Below are 23350 nucleotides of genomic sequence, written 5' to 3' on the forward strand. Positions count from 1 at the left end.
AATAGCAGATCTACAAGCTCACAACGCCTCGCGCTGCGAGGCGTTGTGAGCTTGTAGATCGCCTATTTTCGGCTTTGAGCTTTGGTGTAGAGGGGGAAAAGATCAGACTAAGTACAGAGTGAAAGGTCAAGTTTTAGAAGTATTGACAGTGGTTAAATATCTGAAAACACAAATTGACATGAATCCAAAATACACTGATGATTGTGCTGTCAAACAATGAAACTATATGGCATCTATTAACAGGTTGTGAGGGTCCCTACTTCATCTCTCTCTGAACTAACTGTGCATACTGTATTACAGTTCTGTAGTCAGCATATAATTAACAACTCACCTACAGTGTCGGGGTCAAAAGAGAGCACACTTTCAAAGTTTGTATATTGTGACGGTCACAAGATCATGGTTTTCATATTGTATATTAGGTTTTGCCTAAATCTTGCGTTTAATCCTTGTCTGTTGTTTTGTTTACTTTCGACCAGTGTCAAGATGGCTTCAATAGAAATCGGATATCCTCTAAAAACTGGCCAGTTTTCAAAGTAAGAGACACTTTTTTTATTTACCTCATAGTCTCATAGTGCTGCTCAACACTACTGAACGATTTCCTGTGTGTGTGTGTGTGTGTGTGTGTGTGTGTGTGTGTGTGTGTGTGTGTGTGTGTGTGTGTGTGTGTGTGTGTGTGTGTGTGTGTGTGCGTGCAGTGGTTTTCTGCACGGTGGAGTGAAGTCTTAAGGTGCACGCACATGCACATGCGTACCCGCGTGCATCAAACTCACAGTCTATCAATAACAACCCATTCACAGTTCTGGTAAGCGGTTGGCGCCAAGCGTCAGAATGAACAGGAATGAGCGACCTGGCTGGATGGGGGACTGCTCCATGGTTCCAACTCCCGTTGGTCCCAACAGGTTAAAATTCACCAAGCCCAAGCATTTGGGCTTGTCGTTGAGCCTGTTATCGAGCATAGCAGCCCTTTATTTCATGTTTAAATCATCAAGACGAGGCGGTGAAGAACTAATCACCCACTCTGGCACAAACATGTTGGCCTAAAAGTGTATTGATACCTGCCAACAAGGTCTGTTAGAAAAGTACTGTATTTAGAAGGCCCTGAAATGTGATGCAAGTGATATTATTTTTTGGTTAAATAAATATGCATTTTCTATTTATAAAGAGCTGAAAATACATGGAGATTCTCTAGTAATTATTACAGTACTATTCATCACTGCCTTAGGGTACCTCGGTCAATGAAGTCTCTCTCTCTCTCTCTCTCTCTCTCTCTCTCTCTCTCTCTCTCTCTCTCTTTCTCAGTCTTCATGTTCGCTGAGCACGTCTCCTGTGGTAAACAACTTTTATCATTTAAACATTACGTCAAAATGCGATGACAGATTGACAGCTACTGCTAAATGTGTTTTCTTTAGTAGTCTGATTTTGAGTTTACTTCCTCGTGTCTTCACCGTTCACATGCGACCAAACGATATCATTTGCCAGGTGGCAGTGCGTGACAATTCTCACCTACCGCTGTGTCACGTGGCTGTAAGTGACATTCCTCATTTGGCTGTGCATCAAATTCCTGAAACTAGAGTCACTGATAGAGATGAGGAAGGAGGAGGTCAAATGACCCAGTTAGTTTGTCAGGCCTGCCGTAGCCAGCTCCAGGAAGAAGCTCAACATTACAAGTACCCGAAGTACAAGCTGGTTGGGTACATAACCAAAGGTCAAGTTCACCAAGTATTTAGCTTTTAATCTATAGATCTGTAAACACACAGACATGAATTAAACATAATATCAAACATAATAATTATGTAACGATATTAAATAATCATGGATCCAGTCACACACAATTTGAGAGGACCTGTGTTTTCATGCTATACTTTTTGGGTCATTAAAGGAGAATTTCAGACTAGATCTTTCTTCTTTCTTTCTTTCTTTCTTTCTTTCCTTCTTTCTTTTATTTTTATTACCTTTAGTTGGTGTTCTTCTAGGCTTTTCCCAAAAAGTTGTACGTACATTCATTCACAGAACACACATAGCAAACAACAGCTGAATAAGTGAAACAAAGTACCATGCCTGAAAGGGATGAGGTTATATAAATGCCATGCTTATGTGTAATCTTTGATCTATACACAGTTTGACAGTTTGACAGACAGACAGACCAGGTAAACATCTTATCTCCCTTGATCACCGGAGCAACGTCTTGTTCCACTGCCAAATTCAAATATTCAAGATGTTTGCTGTGCGTGTGTGTGAGTGTATAAAACACCATAGTGGATCGTATTCTCTCTCAGTAAACCATGAGTGTCTCTTCAGTAGCAGTGGTGTTGCTGTTGCTCTGCGGAGCCCAGCATGCAGGAGCCTCGCAGTTTCAAGGAACTGTCATCACCTATGACCCAAAGGACACGCACGCAGATGGAACTATGACGGTAGGTACAGGTCAAGATTATTATAGTTAATTCTAACTAAATAATGAAAACGGAAAAAAGGTAACAATGTGACTTACAAAGTACAAAGAATGTAACTATATTGATAAAACGAACTAAAATCATTGAGAACACGTCCTTGCTTTAAGACTAATTATTTCAAACATAATTTCTTGGCCAATGTTAGGTTTTAGTTTTAGTAACTTTACCAAACAGAGACATGATGAAAGTCATGTAATGTATAACCTTTATATCCTTATCTTCTAATTCCAGGTGGTTTTGCGCTATAAGACAGCCTTCGCATCATGCTCAAGTTCAGACACATGGGAGTGTGATTCTGGGCCCTGTGGCAGTGATACCCTGCAGGGACCCTACACGGTGCAGGCAACCGCAGACTGGTGTCAACGAGAAGTAATCATGACTCGACGGGTTCCCATCAATGCTGAATTCTATTTGGTGTGAGTGAAGAGAGATTCACTATTACACAACAAACAAAAACAATGAGACTTTAAATAGTATTTTCATGTTTCCCCCCCCTTTTTTTCCCTATATATTCTTTTTATAGTCACATGTCCAAAATAGGGATAGTAAATTGATTACTTTAATTAAATAACATTATATACTGTATGTATGTATATATATATATATATATATATATATATATATATATATATATATATATATATATATATATATATATATATATATATTCATAATCAATATAGTTTGATTAACTGTTGCACCCTATGTGTTTTTCCTTTACAATTTATTTATTTATTTTTGTTTCTCAATTGCTTCATCTGACATAATGTGCGAACAATTATGACAGAAATACCAAACCACTTTATTATTAATAATAATAATCTCATCTCACACAGGTTACGAGGTAGTGCCTGGGAGAGTAACAGAAATAGCATTGGGAACTGGAATGCTCTTGCGTGGGTGAACCTCAGGACCAGATCAGACACTGGGAAAGCCAACAGGTCTCCTCAGACCACCATCATACCTTCACTACGGTAACATAACACACTTCTATTTTGTTCTTATACTCATTACTAACATCATCATCAACATCATAGTTCTATAAGTCAGCAAATCTGTCTGTTCTTGGTCAGACTACTGTAGGCTTGACTCAGGCATGCAGAGTAGGGGTGTGTGCACGCACACGCGACACACAGGCATTGCACACATGCCAATTTAAATATTTTGTTTATACATAAGGTATAGTTATGTATTTATAATACATTGTACTAGATACTTCTACGAAAAACAATTGGAAAATAAACTAATTATATAATCTCACTCTGTCTCTTATTTTCGTTCTGTTTCTGTCTCTCAGAGTTCCTTCTAACTGTGGGAGAAGCTTCAACCTGTTAGCATTTGACCCAGATGGAGACCGGGTTCAATGTCATCGTAGGCGTACTCTTCCTTCTGTTCTCAGCATATCAAGAGTGAGTTGATAAATAAGAACACAGATCACATCATACTGACGCAAACATGTATTTTCTACTACCAGTAAGACTCCCTAATCGGGAGATAAGCGACCGTAGGTGGCTTATCTCCACAAATAGGGCAAAAATGTGTTTTTCCAAAATCTTCCTGATCCATGTTGATGACATGAGTGTAGACATGCTGTGTAGTGATATTCGTGATTTTAGGGCAAAAACTGTAGGAGCAGTGTCCAAAAATGTGTTTTAAAAATCGGCCTGAAGGTGGCGCTAGAATAGGGCCATGTGAGAAATGAGGGGTGGGGTCTCCGCGTTGCCTTGGCGGACGAATAGGTACCGGCCCCGGCTCTCCCGGACGCTCCTAGCCCGAGTTACGGCATTTTATGTGCGCTGCAGTGGCAGGGGGTCCTCCACTGGGGGCGCCACCACTTTTGCATCCATTCTGGAGCACCAGGAGTCGGTGGTCCCCGGGAATTCCCCGCGAGCAGCCCCGTTGGGGTGGTCATTTGGTCATTTTTGCACATTTGGTAATTTTTTACATCTGGGGGTCCCCCAGGAGTGTGTGTGTAAAATCTGGCATGGATCGGGTCAACGGGTGCGGAGATATAAGCAGGGAAAAAGTGTGACGTGTGAGGTGTGAGCACATTTGGTCATTTTTTACATCTGGGGGTCCCCCATCCCTGGGGCTCCGGGGGTCCTTGGAGGTTGTAGTTTGGCAGTCAAGGAGTGTGTGTGCAAAATTTGGCATGGATGGGGGCAACGGTTGTGGAGATATGAGCAGAGCAAAAGTGTGACGGACTCACTGACTCACTCACAGACAGCCGGTGGAGGTTTTGGTAGTAAATGCGACCTACGGTCGCAATAATCATGATTACTGTCATAATTAGTCTGTACTGTTTTTCTCTACACCTCTTAAAAATGTGACCCATTATTTCTCCTGGTTTGTTTTTGTACTCTTCCTGTCCTGTGTTCCTTCTCCCCTCTTTCAGAATTGCATGTTGTCATTTGCTGCCACCAGCAGCAGTAATGCGGGTACCTATGTTGTCGAGTTGCATGTGGTGGACCATCCCCTCCAGTCCATCACCGTCACAAACATTGGAGGATCTCAGACCACTTACCCTCCCCGCAACTCTCTCTCCTATATACCTCTACAGTTTGCTGTCGACGGTACACAGTTAAACCCTTAGTTCATCTTTCATTTCATTTCATTTCATTTATTTTTGTTTCGCACATGTAGTGTACATTTCCATCATATCATACTTAGTTCAGAGAATCAATATATCTTTTTATATCTAAAAACTGACCCCTAGTGGTCTATTTTCTTAGGTGTTCCTGGCAACTCAACCAGTTAATGTGCTAATAAAGTGAATGGATAATCAAAGTAAACCAATAATCTAACATATTAAAACGTAAAGCTGTTAAATTGTTTATATTTCCCCTTTGTGTTCAGTGTATGGATCAGTACCCAGCTGTACAGAGGGACGGTATCTACCCAGGTTCCTGCCTCCCACCCCGGCTAACAGAGCACGGCTCTACACCCATGTTGGACACAGACTGGAAATCACCATCAACACACAGGCAACACAGGCCACGTGAGTAAAAGACAACAAGACTGAGGCCCTCCACTCCAGTACAGTAAAAAGTAGCATTCAGCCTAGAACTACACAGCACAGTGTTTTCCGTAACATAACATTCCTTTAAAGTGATTTTTTTTGCCCTGTGGTGTTAATGTATCAGATGTGTGTTTTGTCCTTGTCCATGTGTAAAGGGGTTCTGCACATCTGCCTTACAGAATGAAGTCATTTAGTTGGTGTTTTGTTGTCCTGTGGTGTCCCTTCTAAAGGTCTGAAAAAGTAAATTAAAACGTTTGAACCATGTTCTCTTCTCTGGTGGTGTTGTAGGGTCTCACAGCTGTTGTTCAGTGGACCCCACAACATGATCCTGACTGTACCAGCACAGGGACAGTTCATCCTGAGATGGACAGCATCACAGTCAGAGGTTGGAGAACATCACCCTGTCTGCTTTGTTGCTCAGACCAACAGGTCAGCTTTATTTAAATGATCTTCCTTTCTTTCTGTCTGTCTGTCTGTCTGTCTGTCTGTCTGTCTGTCTGTCTGTCTGTCTGTCTGTCTGTCTGTCTGCCCATTTTACTTTTCCTATTGTCTTAGACTTATAGAGTATTATTTTACTGTGTCATTAGATAAGTTAAAATATTATTATTATTTTTTTTTTTTACAAGAGCATGATGATAAAAGCAATGTGTTATTTGTAGTAAGTAGTTCTCCCTGTTTGTGTTAGTGCTATTGAGATCTACAAAATCTGTATAGCAGAGATCCTACCATATCATTGGTTGGATAAAGAAAAAAAATCACCACTGAGAAAATGTATTGATTGAAGACTTTATTAGAAGTTTGCATAGAAAGAAGTACGGTTACGGTACAGTTTCATGACGGTACAGTTCACTGGTACCAAGTCAACTAAAAGGAGATCCTAGGAAAGCACTTGACTTATTTACACTGGAAACCATTGAAGTTATCTCATATAACATTGAATGACAGACGGATAGAACACAGTACTATGCAGTACATATGCTCAGGAGAAAAATAAAAAAATAAATAAATACATAAATAAATAAATAGAAAATGTTTACTGAAATGTTTTGTAAACTCTAATCTTCATAGTGTTGTACCAGTAAACAAAGTATTACGTTTATTATAGTTCATGTTTGTTCTGTTTGCTACCTAATTCTTTTGGTGGGGGGGGGGTCAAGTTATTGCGTCACTTCTTTTTAATAACTAAAATGTGTTTGTTTTCACAGTGCGGACAAATATCAGTCGGAGCTTCGCTGTGTCATCGTCTCTGTCTCAAATGGTGGGTGAAACGTAACACCTGTTTACTACTGCATCATATTTCAAATTCAGAAATCTGAGGAAGTGGTTTGATGAGTTACATGTGTCATTGTTGTTATCTCCACCTGCAGCGCCTACAACCATGGCCCCCACTACCACAGAACCACTGTCTCGTAAGTCTAACAACATTATGATACTAAATCTAAAGCAAATGAACAACCTATGTGGGTTATACTATTATCATCATGATCTTCTGGAAACCTTTCATTTCAGTGAAAGCCAATGTGATTTGCGATGAGACCGCCATGACAGTAGAGGTGAACAAATCCTCATTCCGGGGACTTGAAGGACTTCTGCGACTCAATGATCCAAGCAACGTAGCCTGCAGTCTGGAAAGCCAACAAAACAGCACTCACATCATAGCAGTGATCCCCCTCAGTGGCTGTGGTACTGAGATTGAGGTAACGAAGTCATACCTGGATGCTAGTTGGTCACATCTGTTCTACTTTACACCTTTGTGCATTTACTAAAGGTTAGTTTTACACATAGTTATGTAATGGGGCTGTGGTACTAGAGAGTTGTGTTATATGTATTGTTCTGTTGCACTGCCTCTTTAAGGAATGTGATCTGTTTGTCTGTCTGTCTGTCTGTCTGTCTGTCTGTCTGTCTGTCTGTCTGTCTGTCTGTCTGTCTGTCTTCCTGCATGCCAGCATGCCAACCTGTCAGACACGCACTTACACTTACACGCACGCGCGCGCGCGCACACACACACACACACACACACACACACACACACACACACACACACACACACACACACACACACACACACACACACACACACACACACACACAGACAGACAGACAGACAGACAGACAGACAGACAGACAGACAGACAGACACACAGACACACAGACACACAGAAAAACAGAGAGAGAGAGAGAGAGAGAGAGAGAGAGAGAGAGAGAGAGAGAAATGGACAACTACAAATAACAATGCAACAATGCTTATGCAATCAGGCTGCAAACAGACTCCAGTGTTCAACGTTGGTATCACTTTAATCCAAGTTGTTAGTTCATAACTACTGGATCAGACTAAACTCTTATCTTCACTGGGTTAGACTAAACTCTTACCTTCAGAACGACTGGGTCAGACTAAACTCTTATCTTCACTGGGTTAGACTAAACTCTTACCTTCAGAACTACTGGGTCAGACTAAACTCTTACCTTCAGAACGACTGGGTCAGACTAAACTCCTATCTTTACTGGGTTAGACTAAACTCTTACCTTCAGAACGACTGGGTCAGACTAAACTCCTATCTTCATAACCACTGGGTCAGACTAAACTCCTATCTTCATAACTACTGGGTTAGACTAAACTCTTATCTTCACTGGGTTAGACTAAACTCTTACCTTCAGAACGACTGGGTCAGACTAAACTCCTATCTTCATAACCACTGGGTTAGACTAAACTAAAATCTCCTGCCTACAGGAGGATGACGAGAACCTCATCTTCAAAAATGCCATCACCACCGTTGACAACACCAGTGACGTCATCACCCGCACGCACCTGTTGGAGGTGGAGGTCTACTGCCAGTACCCCAAGACTGGCAACGTGACCCTGAGTTACAGCGTCCACAGAAACAACGTCACGGTCCAGGAGAAGGGCTTCGGTACGTTCACCTACCAGTTTGAGTTCTTTCACAGCCGGCGTTTCACCTCCATGATGGACCCCCGCTCCTATCCACTGGAGTACGACGTAGGGGACAAGATCTACATGGAGATAGAGGCCTCGTCTTCACTCAACAACACCGAACTGTTTGTGGTGTCCTGCAGAGCTGCGCCGTACGACAACCCCAGCTACCAACCAGCCTACTCCATCATAGAACATGGGTGAGTGCAGTTTACAACACAGCACACACGCATGCACACGCTTTAGTCTTTTTTTAAGCCATATTTAGGCCGTTTCCCAATAGGGGGGAGTGGAGATCATAGCCTGGTTATTTCTGGGTCCTTGGCATTGAACAGCCTAGGAACCTCTGATTTAGGTTATTGTTATTATAGTATTAATGATATTTGAGGTCCAGTTGAGTAAGTTACAAGCCAGGGGGAATACCACGTAACAGAATACAGCAACATTGTCACACAATGAATTCATTACTGCTTTAAATAATTTCTCTCACATAAATGCCTGCTTTTGTGTGTTCTAAACTGCACAAAAATGTTATGTTTATGTAATTAATAATTATACAATTATACTATTTGTTTTTCGTGAGAATATACACCACACTCTCTTAGCATCAATATAGCCTTACATCAAGTCGACCTGCAGTGGCTTCCGCATTCTGGCTTTGGGATGGCTGCATGGAGCGTCTTACCGCTTAGACAGACAGGTCGGGGGCATGGTTGGCAAAACTGCAATTGCGACACTACACATGCACAAAAATGCGAAATATAGCACATCACAGAAGTTCTGCAAGATGTATGCGACTTGTCCGGAAGCCTTGTTTAATGTATTAGTCCGTATTTTTAAATAAAATGAGTTTTTACCAAGTGTACAGCTTTTCCTCATTTGCTACAATGTTAGCTGCAACAGCGCCCGTTGGTGGCTGGAAGCATTATTGTGCATTCTTACACATACGTCATGTCCTTGTATGAGCGAATGGGGGAATGGATGAACGTCACGTGATAAGTGCAGCCATCTTTAATCAAACCAGAGATGCTCGATTTGGAAAAGACACACACTTGGTAAAAACTCATTTTATTTAAAAATACGGACTAATACATTAAACAAGGCTTCCAGACAAGTCGCATAAACCTTGTAGAACTTGTCCGGAAGCTATGTTACGCATTTGTGCATGTGTAGAGCCGCAATAGCAGCTTTGCAGACCATACCCCCGACCTGTCTGTCTAAGCGGTAAGACGCTCTGCCGTCGCCCCAACGTCACAATGCGAAAGTCTCTGCAGAATGCGTCTTAATGTAAGGCTAGCATCAATAGGTGTTTTGTTCTTGTTTCCAACCAGGTGTACCGTGGACCACACTGTTGAAGTTCTTTCACCACGCCATGAGAGACATTTCCAGTTTTCAATGGAGGCCTTCAAATTCATAGGATCACATGATCAGGTAAACAGGGTTTTTTGTATTTTTTTTTTTTTTTTTATGTTTTGGGGCTTTTGCCTTTAGTAGACTGATAGGAAATGGGGGAGAGATGGGGAGTGGCGCGCAGCGACATCTGGTCGGGCTCAGGAATGGAACCAGCGACCCGCTGCAGGCTACACAGAGCCTATGTGGTATGCGGCTGGAACAGTGGACAGGGAACTGTTTAGCTCCAGTGATGGTACAATTATTTCCACAAAGAAACAAGGTTTTAAACTGTGTTTGTCTCAGGTGTACATCAGCTGTTCTGTTATGCTGTGTGAAGCCGGGAACCCCAACGCCAGATGTTCCAAGGGATGCATCAACTCCACTCAGTCTGGAGCCAACCATCGGCGGAAGAGAGAGGCTGTCATTCAAACTGCAAGGCACTACATTTCCCAGGGTCCCCTGCGCTTGAGAAGGTCGTCTGAGATCACAGGTGACTCTGAAACCTTTCTCAAGTCTGTGAAAAAAAGTCAAAACGATGTCTCCCCGGGACTCAAACTAGTGAAGATCTACAAGCTCACAACACGTCGCCATGTAACATGTTGTGAGCTTGTAGATCGGCTATTTTCACTACTTCTTAAAAGTATTTTAAATGGGATTATTTATAAAATAAAAATACAAAACATAATATGACGAATTTTGATTTTTGGGGGGGACTTTTTTGAAAATCTTTTGAAATAAACAAAATGTAGGAACGAAAGGGGTATTTACTCACAACCAATACATATTGGTCTGCGACCCACATGGGTCCTGACCCACTGTTGTTCTATTACGCATGATCTCACAGTGTTGTTGTTGTTGTTGTTGTTGTTGTTGTGGTTTTCCCTCAGCTACCAGCCTGAACCTGAACCTGAACCTGGTCTTCATCGCGGGATGTCTTCTCACAGTGGTCGCCATGATCTGTGCAGTGGCCATCTACAAGGTCCAGAAGACGACAAGGGTGAAATATGAGCTGCTGCCATCTACTGAAGGTTAAGGCAGCAATGTGTGTGGTGTCTGACAAGCATAACGACTTCAGCTACACCGCCCCCTTCTGGTGGACCCCTAGTGTTGCCTCCGCACTATAGGGCCGCTGGGCAATTAACCCAACATAATATGTTTGGTTAATGTTCAATATATTATGTTGAAACAGATATATTGAACCAATTTATAACCACTTATAACCCATTAATCAAGGTGATGGGAAGATTGCAGATGCAAAAGTTTCTTTTTTTTTCTTTTTTTTTTGGTTAGACTGTGTGTTCTTCTGTATACTATAGACCAGTCGTTCCCAAACTGTTTTTATGATGTGGGTGGAACCATGAGATAAAGTGGTACTAAAATTGGCTTGAATGGATTGACTCTACATGGTTCTCATCGTGGTACCGCGCTAATCTTCTCTGTATCATTAACATTTTAGCCCAAAGACAGTGCCCCGTCGCCAACAAAGAGCATTTTGGTATTGCATCTGAAATGGCTTGGAATTAGAGACAGACAGATCATGAAATTTAAATATCCGAGTGGTTGTTTAGACTAAAACCTTATAAAACCGTATTATGGACCAATATGTATACAAAATATATATTTTTGAAAAGCATGGTGGGGGGGAATCATCTGAAACATAATTTTATACAATGTGTAGTGGGAGTCCCTGCTTCATCTCTATAGGAGATGATGCAAGAAGAAGGAAAAAGAAACCAAAAAAAAAACAAGAAGGCCCCTGATATAGAGGGTCTTACTCAAGATGTGAACCCTATTTGACTGGGCAATGAACCTGAGTGACATTTGACATAACGCATACATTATATTTGAGCAATGATCTGTAATAATGTAGAAACCTATAACTACTAATATATACTGTCTCTTTTTTACTAACTCTGATGATTTAATAAAAAAAGTGCTGAGCCCTCGTGGCAGGGCTCAGGTGAATGTTCAAATAAATTACCAAAGCATGCTTCTCTGTTTGTGACACTTTATTGGTACATTTTACTTATGTGTGACTGGGAATTCATGTTATAAGCATAACAATACATTTCAATATGCATGTATACTGCTGAACATAGAGAAAATGCATCCGTAGGAGACATTGCAACGCATTGCGAACTTGTAGATTGGCTATTTTTAAATGGCTGGCATATAGGGTTGAAGTGGTTAATGTATGTTTTGTAATAATTATCAACATCTACAGTAAAGTAGCCTAACTCAAGTTTTAAAATAATCGTAGTGGAGTAAAAGTACAATATTAGCCTCTAAGATGCAATGGAGTTGAAGTAAACATATTGAAAATTGGAAATAGTAAAGTAAATAATAATAATACTAATATTCAAAGAGCTTTATTGGCATGAGAAAACATAATTTAACTCATCCTTGCCATGAGTGTGCAGACACAATCATAATATGTAAAATTCACAAACAATCAGGCTTCCAATTCAAGTAAGAAAGATCATTCTATCTAGACAGAGCATCCTGAATCACGTTTTGACAACATATAGTGTTGCATGGCTTCTTTTACTCGACAGGTCCTTGCTGGTAGCATGACTTTGTGATGACATGGGAAACCAGCCCTGTCCACTACTTTAGTACATTGAATGAATGAATGAATGAATGAATGAATAGTTTTATTTCGATAATCAGTGAGACATTACAAGTCATTTTTGTTTTCGTTTCTTTTTTTTTTTACCTTAACATTAAATGCACACTGTGGGGCAGCAGTGTTTTAAAAAAACAGTTTGGTATGTTTGGTACCATGTTTGATGTTTACCTGGAATTTGTAGCCCACAGAAGCACCAAATAGTTTCTGATTAGACGTTGCTAAGCCAGGAAAGGCAAGAAGCGCACCACCTTGTAGTGTACATGCACTGCGGCGCAGTAGCTCAGCTAACAACACTGTAGTGTAGAGCTCAAGACCCTGGTGTTAGGTAGGAGAGTGTGGAGGGTTCCAGGAGTCCCGAGCTGGTGTTGGCTAGAGTCTAGACCACACTCTCGCATCGCAGACGTTGATACCAGGCCTGGAATTTGGACATTTTAGAGGCAAGGCCAACAAAAGACACTGGTGTCTACATGACAAGAAAGAGACACTGATGTCTACTGTATATATTGACAAGAAAGAGACAGAGGATTAAATGATACAGTCAGCTTTAGGGCATTAAGGCCACTGAGGCCTCAGGTCATTGGTTTGGGGGGCACAAGGCCAAACTAAGGGGCAACGGCGGCCATGGCCTTCATGGCCTCCATGAAATTCCTGCCCTGGTTGATACATTACTGATCGTGCACTTTTTAGTTGCTCTTGGTGGATGAGGGTCAGAGAACTGTAACCTATAATCATAACTCTCTCTCTCTCTCTCTCTCTCTCTCTCTCTCTCTCTCTCTCTCTCTCTCTCTCCAAATCTAAAGTGACAAAAACAAGGAAACAGCTAGGCCGATTATCCACTTTTAACCTCTTGAACCCCAGGAGTCCGCCTAAAATGTATGCCCAAATTGGAACCGTTGTGGACACAAAACTACAATGATTGTGGCTACTCTTGACCCACCAAATGTCAGCTAACCCCTGAAACCCCTGTTTGGTGCAACAGAGTCTGTTGGGTCTGTTGAACTTGCAGACCCAACAGACTCTGTTGCACCAAAAGTTTAATATAGTTCAACTTGAGACTTCTGATATTAAAATGAATTATTCCAAGAACTTTTCTAGTCTTAAAACCGACTTTAGTGAGTGGAGAGTCAGAGTTTGGGATAGGAAAACTGCTAGAAGACTGAGGAGATATAATGTGATTAGTGACAACAGCAGTGCGATCATTATTATGTAAGTGATGTGAAGGAATTCTATTTGATAATGACAGGTATTTGATGTGAGACAGAGACAGAAGGATCAGCAATAAATGTATCTGTCCACAAGGGGGCAGAGATGAGACACGAAGCGGCAGGATCCACAAAATTATAGGATTAGCAGTGGAAGGTGTCTCTCGTTGTCTGATTTGGAACATGCCGCGATACATATCATGGTTTATAACACATGGGTGTTATTACAGTTGATAAAGCTTTTAATTTTGTATTCCTGTCCTGTGTGTGGGTGATAAAAAAAAAAAAAAAAAAAAAAAAAAAACTTTAGTGGTTGAGGTGTTTGAGCAGTGAGTGAGTGCATCTACCACATGGGTGGATGCCACACAACTCTTCCCTCAGCCAGTTGGAGCTGGTACCTGGTGATCTATAAAGTGATTTAACCACAGAGTCTCTAATGTTCATTCCTCTCGTAAAGCAAAACCTTGGTGGTGACATAGCTATATTTTTCAAATGAGGATCACATTTCAAAATATTTTTATATATATTATATATATTTTAATAGTTTTTCAATGTTTGGTAATGATATTTTTTATAGCTTGGGATCAAGTATTGTACTTTTTTTTTTTTTTTTGCATTGAGAGTTTCAGAGTGGGATGTGTGTTGTTAATATACTGCCTGAACTCAACCAGTTCACCTTCTGAACCAACAAATACCATATGTCGTCAATGTATCGTTTCCAAAAAAATCACCTTATTTAGGAGGGAGGAGGCAGTTCTGTTCTGAATGAACTTGGATTCCCAGTGACCCATGAATAAGTTTGCATAATTGGGTGCAAAGGTTGAACCCATGGCCATGCCTTGGGTCTGGATGTAAAACTTGTTATCAAACTTGAAATGATTTGATTTCAAAATGAAATGTGCTGTGCATCCACGGCGTCAGTTTGGCAACAAGATGGACCGGAGAGACGAGGTCTGTGCATGGGTCTGTGTCATCCTGAGGGAACCCACGGCAAAACACTGCCCCCTGGAGGTGGTCCTGGAAACTACAGGCACCAGAATCCCTCTCATAGCAGGTAACCAAACTACAGAATCCCTTTCATAGCAGGTAACTAAACTACAGTTATAGCTATTTAACACTGAAGAAACACTATATAGCAATGATTACTATCACAATATAGAGCTATTTAACACTGTTACTGAACAAACACTCTATAGCAATGATTACTGTCACAATATAGAGCTGTTTAACCCTGTTACTGAACAAACACTCTATTGCAATTATTACTATCACAATATAGAGCTATTTAACACTGTTACTGAACACTATGATTACTGTCACAATATAGAGATATTTAACACTGTTACTGAACAAACACTATAGCAATGATTACTGTCACAATATAGAGATGTTTAACACTGTTACTGCACAAACACCAGTAAGACTCCCTATTTGGGAGATAAGCGACCGCCAGGTCGCATACACAAACTTTGGCAATGTTAGCCAATCAGGAGGGAATATGGGAAATGGGACAGATCCATGTTGATGACATGACTTTAGATATACTGTGTACCACTTTGCCTGATTTTAGGGCAAACTCTGTAGGAGCGTCCAAAAATGTGTCTTGCAGGAATCGAGGGGTGGAGGTTGTGGTTTGGCAGCCAAGGAGTGTGTCTGCGAAGGTTGGCATGAATAAGGGCAACGGTGGCGGAGATATGAGTAGGGGAAAAGTGTGACGTGACGTGTGACGGACAGACAGCCGGTGGAGGTTTTAGATTCTACCTTTTCCTGTTGGCCCTTCTGACACCAGGGAACAGCAAACTGATCATCCATCCATTCGATTAATTAACCACTTATTAATTAAACTCATCTATTATTCATTGCATTCCTCAATTTATTCAGTTCTTACTTTACTACACTCAGAATATGGTGCGTCGCTTCAGTACTCTACTCCACCTGAGGACGATTCTACGAGTGTCTTCTAAACCAGTTTTCTGAAAAATGTATGTTTCTAGGATGAGTGCTTCTCAAACCATTTCATGTCAAGGACCCCTAAAATTACATGTATTTGACCACAAACACCCATCTCTAAATATTTTGTTCCAGGGACCCCGAGATAGAAAGATTTGAGTTACAAATGTTAAATAAAGAAATATATATTCAAAGATTCGCACTCCCTGTGCTCCCTTTTCCTGCGCTCCCTTTCCAATGCACCAGGCTGAAGTTTGTCCCTCGGTTGCACCAGTAGTAGAGCATAGAAATACAGAAACTAGATCCAGGCATAGAAAACGGCCAAAAAAGTGATCCCACCTCCATTATTGTTTATGTGTGCTCAAGATTTGAGACTAGCGTTACGGGAGCTTCTGCTACGGTACACACCCGCGCCACCCCTCATCTGTCCAGACAGACTCTGCCGCAGAAAGAACAAACCGGCGGGAAAATAGTTAAAATGTAAAGTGACACAGATGTTTTCCAGGTCTTAATTAACAACTTATTATTCATTGCATTCCTCAATTTATTCAGTTCATACTTTACTACACTATGGTACATCACTGTTGGGGTGAAACTGCATTGTATTTCCATTCATGTTTGTGTTGTATCAATGCCCTCATTCAGTGGTACTCAAACCTTTTCTATATCAAGGACCCCCAAATTGACATGTGGACCCCCCTCGGAGGATATTTCCTCCAACAACCAGCTAACTGTGGATGGATGCCCACTTATAATCTCCACTCATGTGGTGCATTTATTTGATTTGTTCTGCCAACTTTTAAAGATGGGTAGTGATGGGGCTCAAATCCCGAGCCATTACAAACTGGATAACACATTTGTTGCAACCTGGTATCAATAAGCATTTGGGCTTGTCGTCGAGCCTGTTATCGAGCATAGCAGCCCTTTATTTCATGTTTAAATCATCAAGACGAGGCAGTGAAGAACTAATCACCCACGCTGGCACAAACATGTCGGCCTAAAAGTGTATTGATACCTGCCAACAAGGTCTGTTAGAAAAGTACTGTATTTAGAAGGCCCTAAAATGTGATACAAGTGATACTATTTGGTTAAATAAAATATGCATTTTCTATTTATAAAGAGCTGAAAATACATGGAGATTCTCTAGTAATTATTACCGTTCACATGCGACCAAACGATATCATTTGCCAGGTGGCAGTACGTGACATTTCTCACCTACCGCTGTGTCATGTGGCTGTTAAGTGACATTCCTCATTTGGCTGTGCATCAATCAGATTAGTTTTTTAATTTAAAAGAACCCCAGCTGTCAGGGTAGATTTATGACGACTAGAGTTAGAGACAGACTTCCTGAAAGTAAGAAGTGTGTGTGTGTGTGTGTGTGTGTGTGTGTGTGTGTGTGTGTGTGTGTGTGTGTGTGTGTCTGTGTGTGTGTGTGTGTGTGTGTGTGTGTGTGTGTGTGTGTGTGTGTGTGTGTGTGTGTGTGTGTGTGTGTGTGTGTGTCTGTGTGTGTGTGTGTGTGTGTGTGTGTGTGTGTGTGTGTGTGTGTGTGTGTGTGTCCAAGCCAACAGGAACAAGCAGAATACAACAACAACATTAATTCATGAACCCACAATGACAGCTTGACTTCATAATTATCTGTGGTTTCTTCCTCTGTTTTCAAAGTTCACCTGCCACCAAAGAACACATGGTGTGACTTATTTATCTGTGCCAGCTTCCTTCTATACTATCCCACCAGTTAACATCACTTATAATCTATTATTTTAAACAGGTAAGAGTTCTAATGTATTATCTTTGTACAGTTAGCCGTTATAATGTATTATTTTATACAGGTAAAGGAAAACAGCTAAGGCAAAACTGGTCTGTCATTGTGGATTCTTGAAAATCTCTCTCTCTCTCTCTCTATCTCTCTCTCTCTTTCTCTCTCTCTCTCTCACACACACACACACACACACACACACACACACACACACACACACACACACACACACACACACACACACACACACACACACACACACACACACAGACAGACAGTGATTGCTATTGGTCAGTTGGTTTTGACCAGTGATCCTAACCCTAACCCAGGGGTTGACACTAAGGTCTCAGAGGCACTTGCCCATCGGGCAAGTACAGGTCATGGTCTACTTGCCCGAAGGTAATGCCCACTTGCCCGAAAAGTAAATTGTCCGTTATAAAATGATAGGTACGATTTTAATTACCGCTCAATTTGACACTTATTTCTTTACTTTCTGGGGCTGTGCGATAAAATGTCATACCTCAATACCTCCAAATCCAAATACCAAATACTTAAGCTATGATTGAACCAGCACATTATAGGTAAATAGTGCTCTTATTTTACATTCCACAGACCAGAAGACACAGCACACTGGCCACGTTCAGGTGTTTAGACAGATATCTCATGTTGTGTTTATAGACATTTGTATCCCCTCTCAAATGAGCACTTGCCCTGTCGGGCAACCTGAAAGCCAACTTCACCTGCCCTGACGTTTTATTTACCATCCTCTCTATAAGGTATTTAAGGACCTGCGTAGCAAGTTTAGCAACAGGTTTTTGATGCCTATAATATCTACTGAGCGAATGAAGAAATCCTTTGTTCCTGCTGCTGTTAGATTCCTTAACGTTAACGTACATCGCTAGCTTGTCATTGATTTTGTGTATTTGTATTCGCTCTGGTGGCAAAACATGTTTCCCTTTGGGGACTAAGCAATAAACCCATACCATACCATACCATACCCCCGGCCGTCCTACCTTGACCCAGAAAAAGCTTGTTGTCTGATGTGTTTCTATTATCTGTGAAGCAAATTTTGGTTGTTGTTTGTGTTGTTATTACGTACTGTAATGGGCTGGGTATGTATGAAGGCGACTGGGTTTTTTGAAGAATAGCCCTGAAACAGCTGGGATTCTGGGAATGTACAGTATGTATGTGGGTGACTTCATTAACGGGTGAAGACATTAGGGACATGAGGCCAGCAGCACACAGCACCTCGTGGCGTGCTCTGCTTGCCTGAGGCGTGAGGCCCTAGTTGGCACCTCGACAGAGTGCAGTTCTAGTTGCGACCGTCAGGTTGCAGTTACTATCAAAACCTCCACCGGCTGTCTGTCTGTCTGTCAGTCTGTCACGTCACACGTCACACTTTTGCCCTACTCATATCTCCACCACCGTTGCCCTGATCCAAGTCATTTTGCACACACACTCCTTGGCTGCCAAACCACAACCTCCGCCCACCTCATTTCTCATGTGCCCCCTTCTAGCGCCACCATGAGGCCGATTCTTGCAAAACACATTTTTGACCTTTAGAAGGCAATCGTAGGCAGGCAATCGAAGGCAATCGTAGCCAGGAGGGAATATGGGAAATGGGACAGATCCATGTTGATGACCTGACTGTAGCGATACTGTGTACCACTTTGTGAGATTTTGGGCCAAAATCTGTAGGAGCAGTGTCCAAAAATGTATTTTGCAAAGATCGGCCTCATGGTGGCGCTAAAAGAGGGCCATGTGAGAAGTGGAGGTTGTGATTTGCCATACAAGGAGTATGGGTTTAAAGTTTGGCATGGATAGGGCCAACGGTGGCAGAGATATGACTAGGGCAAAAGTGTGACGTGACGTGACGTGACGTGACGTGACGTGACGGACGCTACGCTATGCTACGCTACGCTACGCTACGTTACGTTACGTTACGTTACGTTACGTTACGTTACGTTACGTTACGTGACAGACTGACAGCCGGTGGAGCTTTTCATAGTAACTGCGACCTGACGGTCGCAATCACGCAATGATTGGCAAATCACAACCTCTGCCCCTGATTTCTCACATGACCCTCTTCTAGCGCCACCATCAGGCAGATTTTTGCAAAAAACATTTTTGGACACTGCTCCTACAGATTTTGCCCTAAAATCACGCAAAGCGGTACACAGTATCTCTAAAGTCATGTCATCAACATGGATCTGTCCCATTTCCCATATTCCCTCCTGATTGGCTATGATTGCCTTCTAAAGTTTGTGTATGCGACCTGATGGTCGCTTATCTCCCAATTAGGGAGTCTTACTGGTTATTATTATTACTAGAGGTTTGCGCCCGCTTCGCCCGTTTTATATCACAAGTGAAACCTGACCAATCAAGGAAATTGGCCCACTTATAGTCTGGTCAAAGTGTCATGTGAAGCTCATCAATCCACCAATCCTCAAGCTTATCGGACATGTGCCCGTTTATGCCCATCTATGCCCATCTGGCATATGCTCTGCCACGGGCATAGACGGCCCTCTCAATTCCACATATTGTGTCAGTCTAACCAGTGTGGTTGCGCAACATGAGTCACACTTGCAAATGAATTCTGTCCTTGGAACCTTCCCCCCAGAATAGGGATGCAGGGGTTCAAGTGGTTAAATGTCAAATATTACGTTATTTTCAGTCCGTTCTGACGGAAACCGGTATTTCTCTGTGACATTGCCTACTGTAAGATTCAAAAAATGAACAGTGTAATTCAGGGATGCCGTGGATGAAAACCTTTCTTTACAGCTGTGCACTGTGTTGATTTGTTGATATATAAGACATTTAAAACAAATTTGAAACAAAAAAGTCAAACACGTTAAGAAAGCCCTGGTGTAGACTTTGAGAAATGTTAGAGCATATTCCAGGGGTCTTCAACAGGGGGTCCGGGACCCCTAGGGGGTCCTCAGAGTTACTACAGGGGGTCCTACAAATTTTTGTGTGATTTGGATGATCTTTTTTCTCCTTTTTAATATTAACCACATGAACCCTAGTGTCCATATTGGGAGACCTTTAGCCAAAAATAGCCTATTTTCGGCTTTGAGCTTTGGTGTAGAGGGGGAAAAGATCAGACTAAGTACAGAGTGAAAGGTCAAGTTTTAGAAGTATTGACAGTGGTTAAATATCTGAAAACACAAATTGACATGAATCCAAAATACACTGATGATTGTGCTGTCAAACGATGAAACTATATGGCATCTATTAACAGGTTGTGGGGGCCCCTGCTTCATCTCTCTCTGAACTAAGGGGTCCTTGGCCTGAAAACGTTGAAGACCCCTGGCATATGCCATTCATGCAGAAGGTTGGGATAGCGGTCAGCAAGGGCTTGCGGTCGCAGCGGGTTCCTAACGCCAAATCAAATGGCTTCAGGTCTCTGAGCCAAGTCTCCTGAGGAGGCGTGTCCCAGACCTCTCCTGGACAGGTGTCACCGGACGTAAAAAACAACAACAGACAGAGCCATATGAATGTTTTTGGAGCATTAAAAATCAAGAAACCCGTTAAGACAAATACATGTGACGGCAGACTGCTTATTTTAATTGACAACAATGCAGTGGAGATTGTGCATACTGTATTACAGTTCTGTAGTCAGCATATAATTAACAACTCACCTACAGTGTTGGGGTCAAAAGAGAGCACACTTTCAAAGTTTGTATATTGTGTCGGTGACAAGAGCATGGTTTTCATATTGTATATTACGTTTTGCCTAAATCTTGCCTTTAATCCTTGTCTGTTGTTTTGTTTACTTTCGACCAGTGTCAAGATGGCTTCAATAGAAATCGGATATCCTCTAAAAACTGGCCAGTTTTCAAAGTAAGAGACACTTTTTTTATTTACCTCATGCTGCTCAACACTACTGGACGATTTCCTGTGTGTGTGTGTGTGTGTGTGTGTGTGTGTGTGTGTGTGTGTGTGTGTGTGTGTGTGTGTGTGTGTGTGTGTGTGTGTGTGTGTGTGCGCGCGCACGCACGTGCAGTGGTTTTCTGCACGGTGGAGTGAAGTCTTAAGGTGCACGCACATGCACATGCGTACCCGCGTGCATCAAACTCACAGTCAATCAATGACAACCCATTCACAGTTCTGGTAAGCGGTTGGCGCCAAGCGTCAGAATGAACAGGAATGAGCGACCTGGCTGGATGGGGGACTGCTCCATGGTTCCAACTCCCGTTGGTCCCAACAGGTTCAAATTCACCAAGCCCAAGCATTTGGGCTTGTCGTTGAGCCTGTTATCGAGCATAGCCGCCCTTTATTTCATGTTTAAATAATCAAGACGAGTCGGTGAAGAACTAATCACCCACGCTGGCACAAACATGTCGGCCTAAAAGTGTATTGATACCTGACAACCAGGTCTGTTAGAAAAGTACTGTATTTAGAAGGCCCTGAAATGTGATGCAAGTGATATTATTTTTTGGTTAAAATAAATATGCATTTTCTATTTATAAAGAACTGAAAATACATGGAGATTCTCTAGTAATTATTACAGTACTATTTATCACTGCCTTAGGGTACCTCGGTCAATGAAGTCTCTCTCTCTCTCTTCCTCTCTCTCTCTCTCTCTCTCTTTCTCAGTCTTCATGTTCGCTGAGCACGTCTCCTGTGGTAAACAACTTTTATCATTTAAACATTTCGTCAAAATGCGATGACAGATTGACAGCTACTGCTAAATGTGTTTTCTTTAGTAGTCTGATTTTGAATTTACTTCCTTGTGTCTTCACCGTTCACATGCGACCAAACGATATCATTTGCCAGGTGGTAGTACATGACATTTCTCACCTACCGCTGTGTCACGTGGCTGTAAGTGACATTCCTCATTTGGCTGTGCATCAAATTCCTGAAACTAGAGTCACTGATAGAGATGAGGAAGGAGGAGGGCAAATGACCCAGATAGTTTGTCAGGCCTGCCGTAGCCAGCTCCAGGAAGAAGCACAACATTAAATTTAAGTACCCTAAGTACAAGCTGGTTGGGTACATAAACAAAGGTCAAGTTCACCAAGTATTTAGCTTTTAATCTATAGATCTGTAAACACACAGACATGAATTAAACATGATATCAAACATAATAATTATGTAACAATATTAAATAATCATGGATCCAGTCACACACAATTTGAGAGGACCTGTGTTTTCATGCTATACTTTTTGGGTCATTAAAGTAGAATTTCAGACTAGATCTTTCTTTCTTTCTTTCTTTCTTTCTTTCTTTCTTTCTTTCTTTCTTTCCTTCTTTTATTTTTATTACCTTTAGTTGGTGTTCTTCTAGGCTTTTCCCAAAACGTTGTACATACATTCATTCACAGAACACACATAGCAAACAACAGCTGAATAAGTGAAACAAAGTACCATGACTGAAAGGGATGAGGTTATATAAAATGCCATGCTTACATGTAATCTTTGATCTATACACAGTTTGACAGTTTGACAGACAGACAAACCAGGTAAACATCTTATCTCCCTTGAGCACCAGAGCAACGTCTTGTTCCACTGCCAAATTCAAATATTCAAGATGTTTGCTGTGCGTGTGTGTGAGTGTATAAAACGCCATAGTGGATCGTATTCTCTCTCAGTAAACCATGAGTGTCTCTTCAGTAGCAGTGGTGTTGCTGTTGCTCTGCGGAGCCCAGCATGCAGGAGCCTCGCAGTTTCAAGGAACTGTCATCACCTATGACCCAAAGGACACGCACGCAGATGGAACTATGACGGTAGGTACAGGTCAAGATTATTATAATTAATTCTAACTAAATAATTAAAACGAAAAAAAAAGGTAACAATGTGACTTACAAAGTACAAAGAATTGTAACTATATTGATAAAACAAACTAAAATCATTGAGAATGTTAAATAAATTAATATTAAAGTTAAATAAGTATGGAATATGGATAAATCCATAACCAAAATAAGAGAGACGAGCCAAAGGACGTATATCTTAGATTGCTGTATTTAAAGAGAGTCAGACAAGGAAGACAGACAGTGAGCATACCATAGTGGTAGCTTTCT

At 41.6% G+C, this 23350-nt stretch overlaps 1 protein-coding gene across 1 annotated transcript in view; it reads left to right on the top strand.

The window, feature by feature from the left end:
* Positions 1 to 8602, top strand: part of LOC308288069 (ZP domain-containing protein-like) — a gene marked incomplete at both ends in the record, with an annotated part of 43950 nt that extends 35348 nt beyond the window's left edge. Inside the window, one exon of the mRNA XM_080729412.1 lies at positions 8198 to 8602. Coding sequence (XP_080585538.1) covers positions 8198 to 8602 — 405 coding nt within the window. The remainder of the gene's footprint in view (positions 1 to 8197) is intronic.
* Between the last annotated feature and the right edge of the window lie 14748 nt (positions 8603 to 23350).

Source organism: Nannobrachium achirus (genome assembly GCF_963921795.1).
Source record: "Nannobrachium achirus genome assembly, chromosome: 7".
NCBI lineage: Eukaryota > Metazoa > Chordata > Actinopteri > Myctophiformes > Myctophidae > Nannobrachium > Nannobrachium achirus.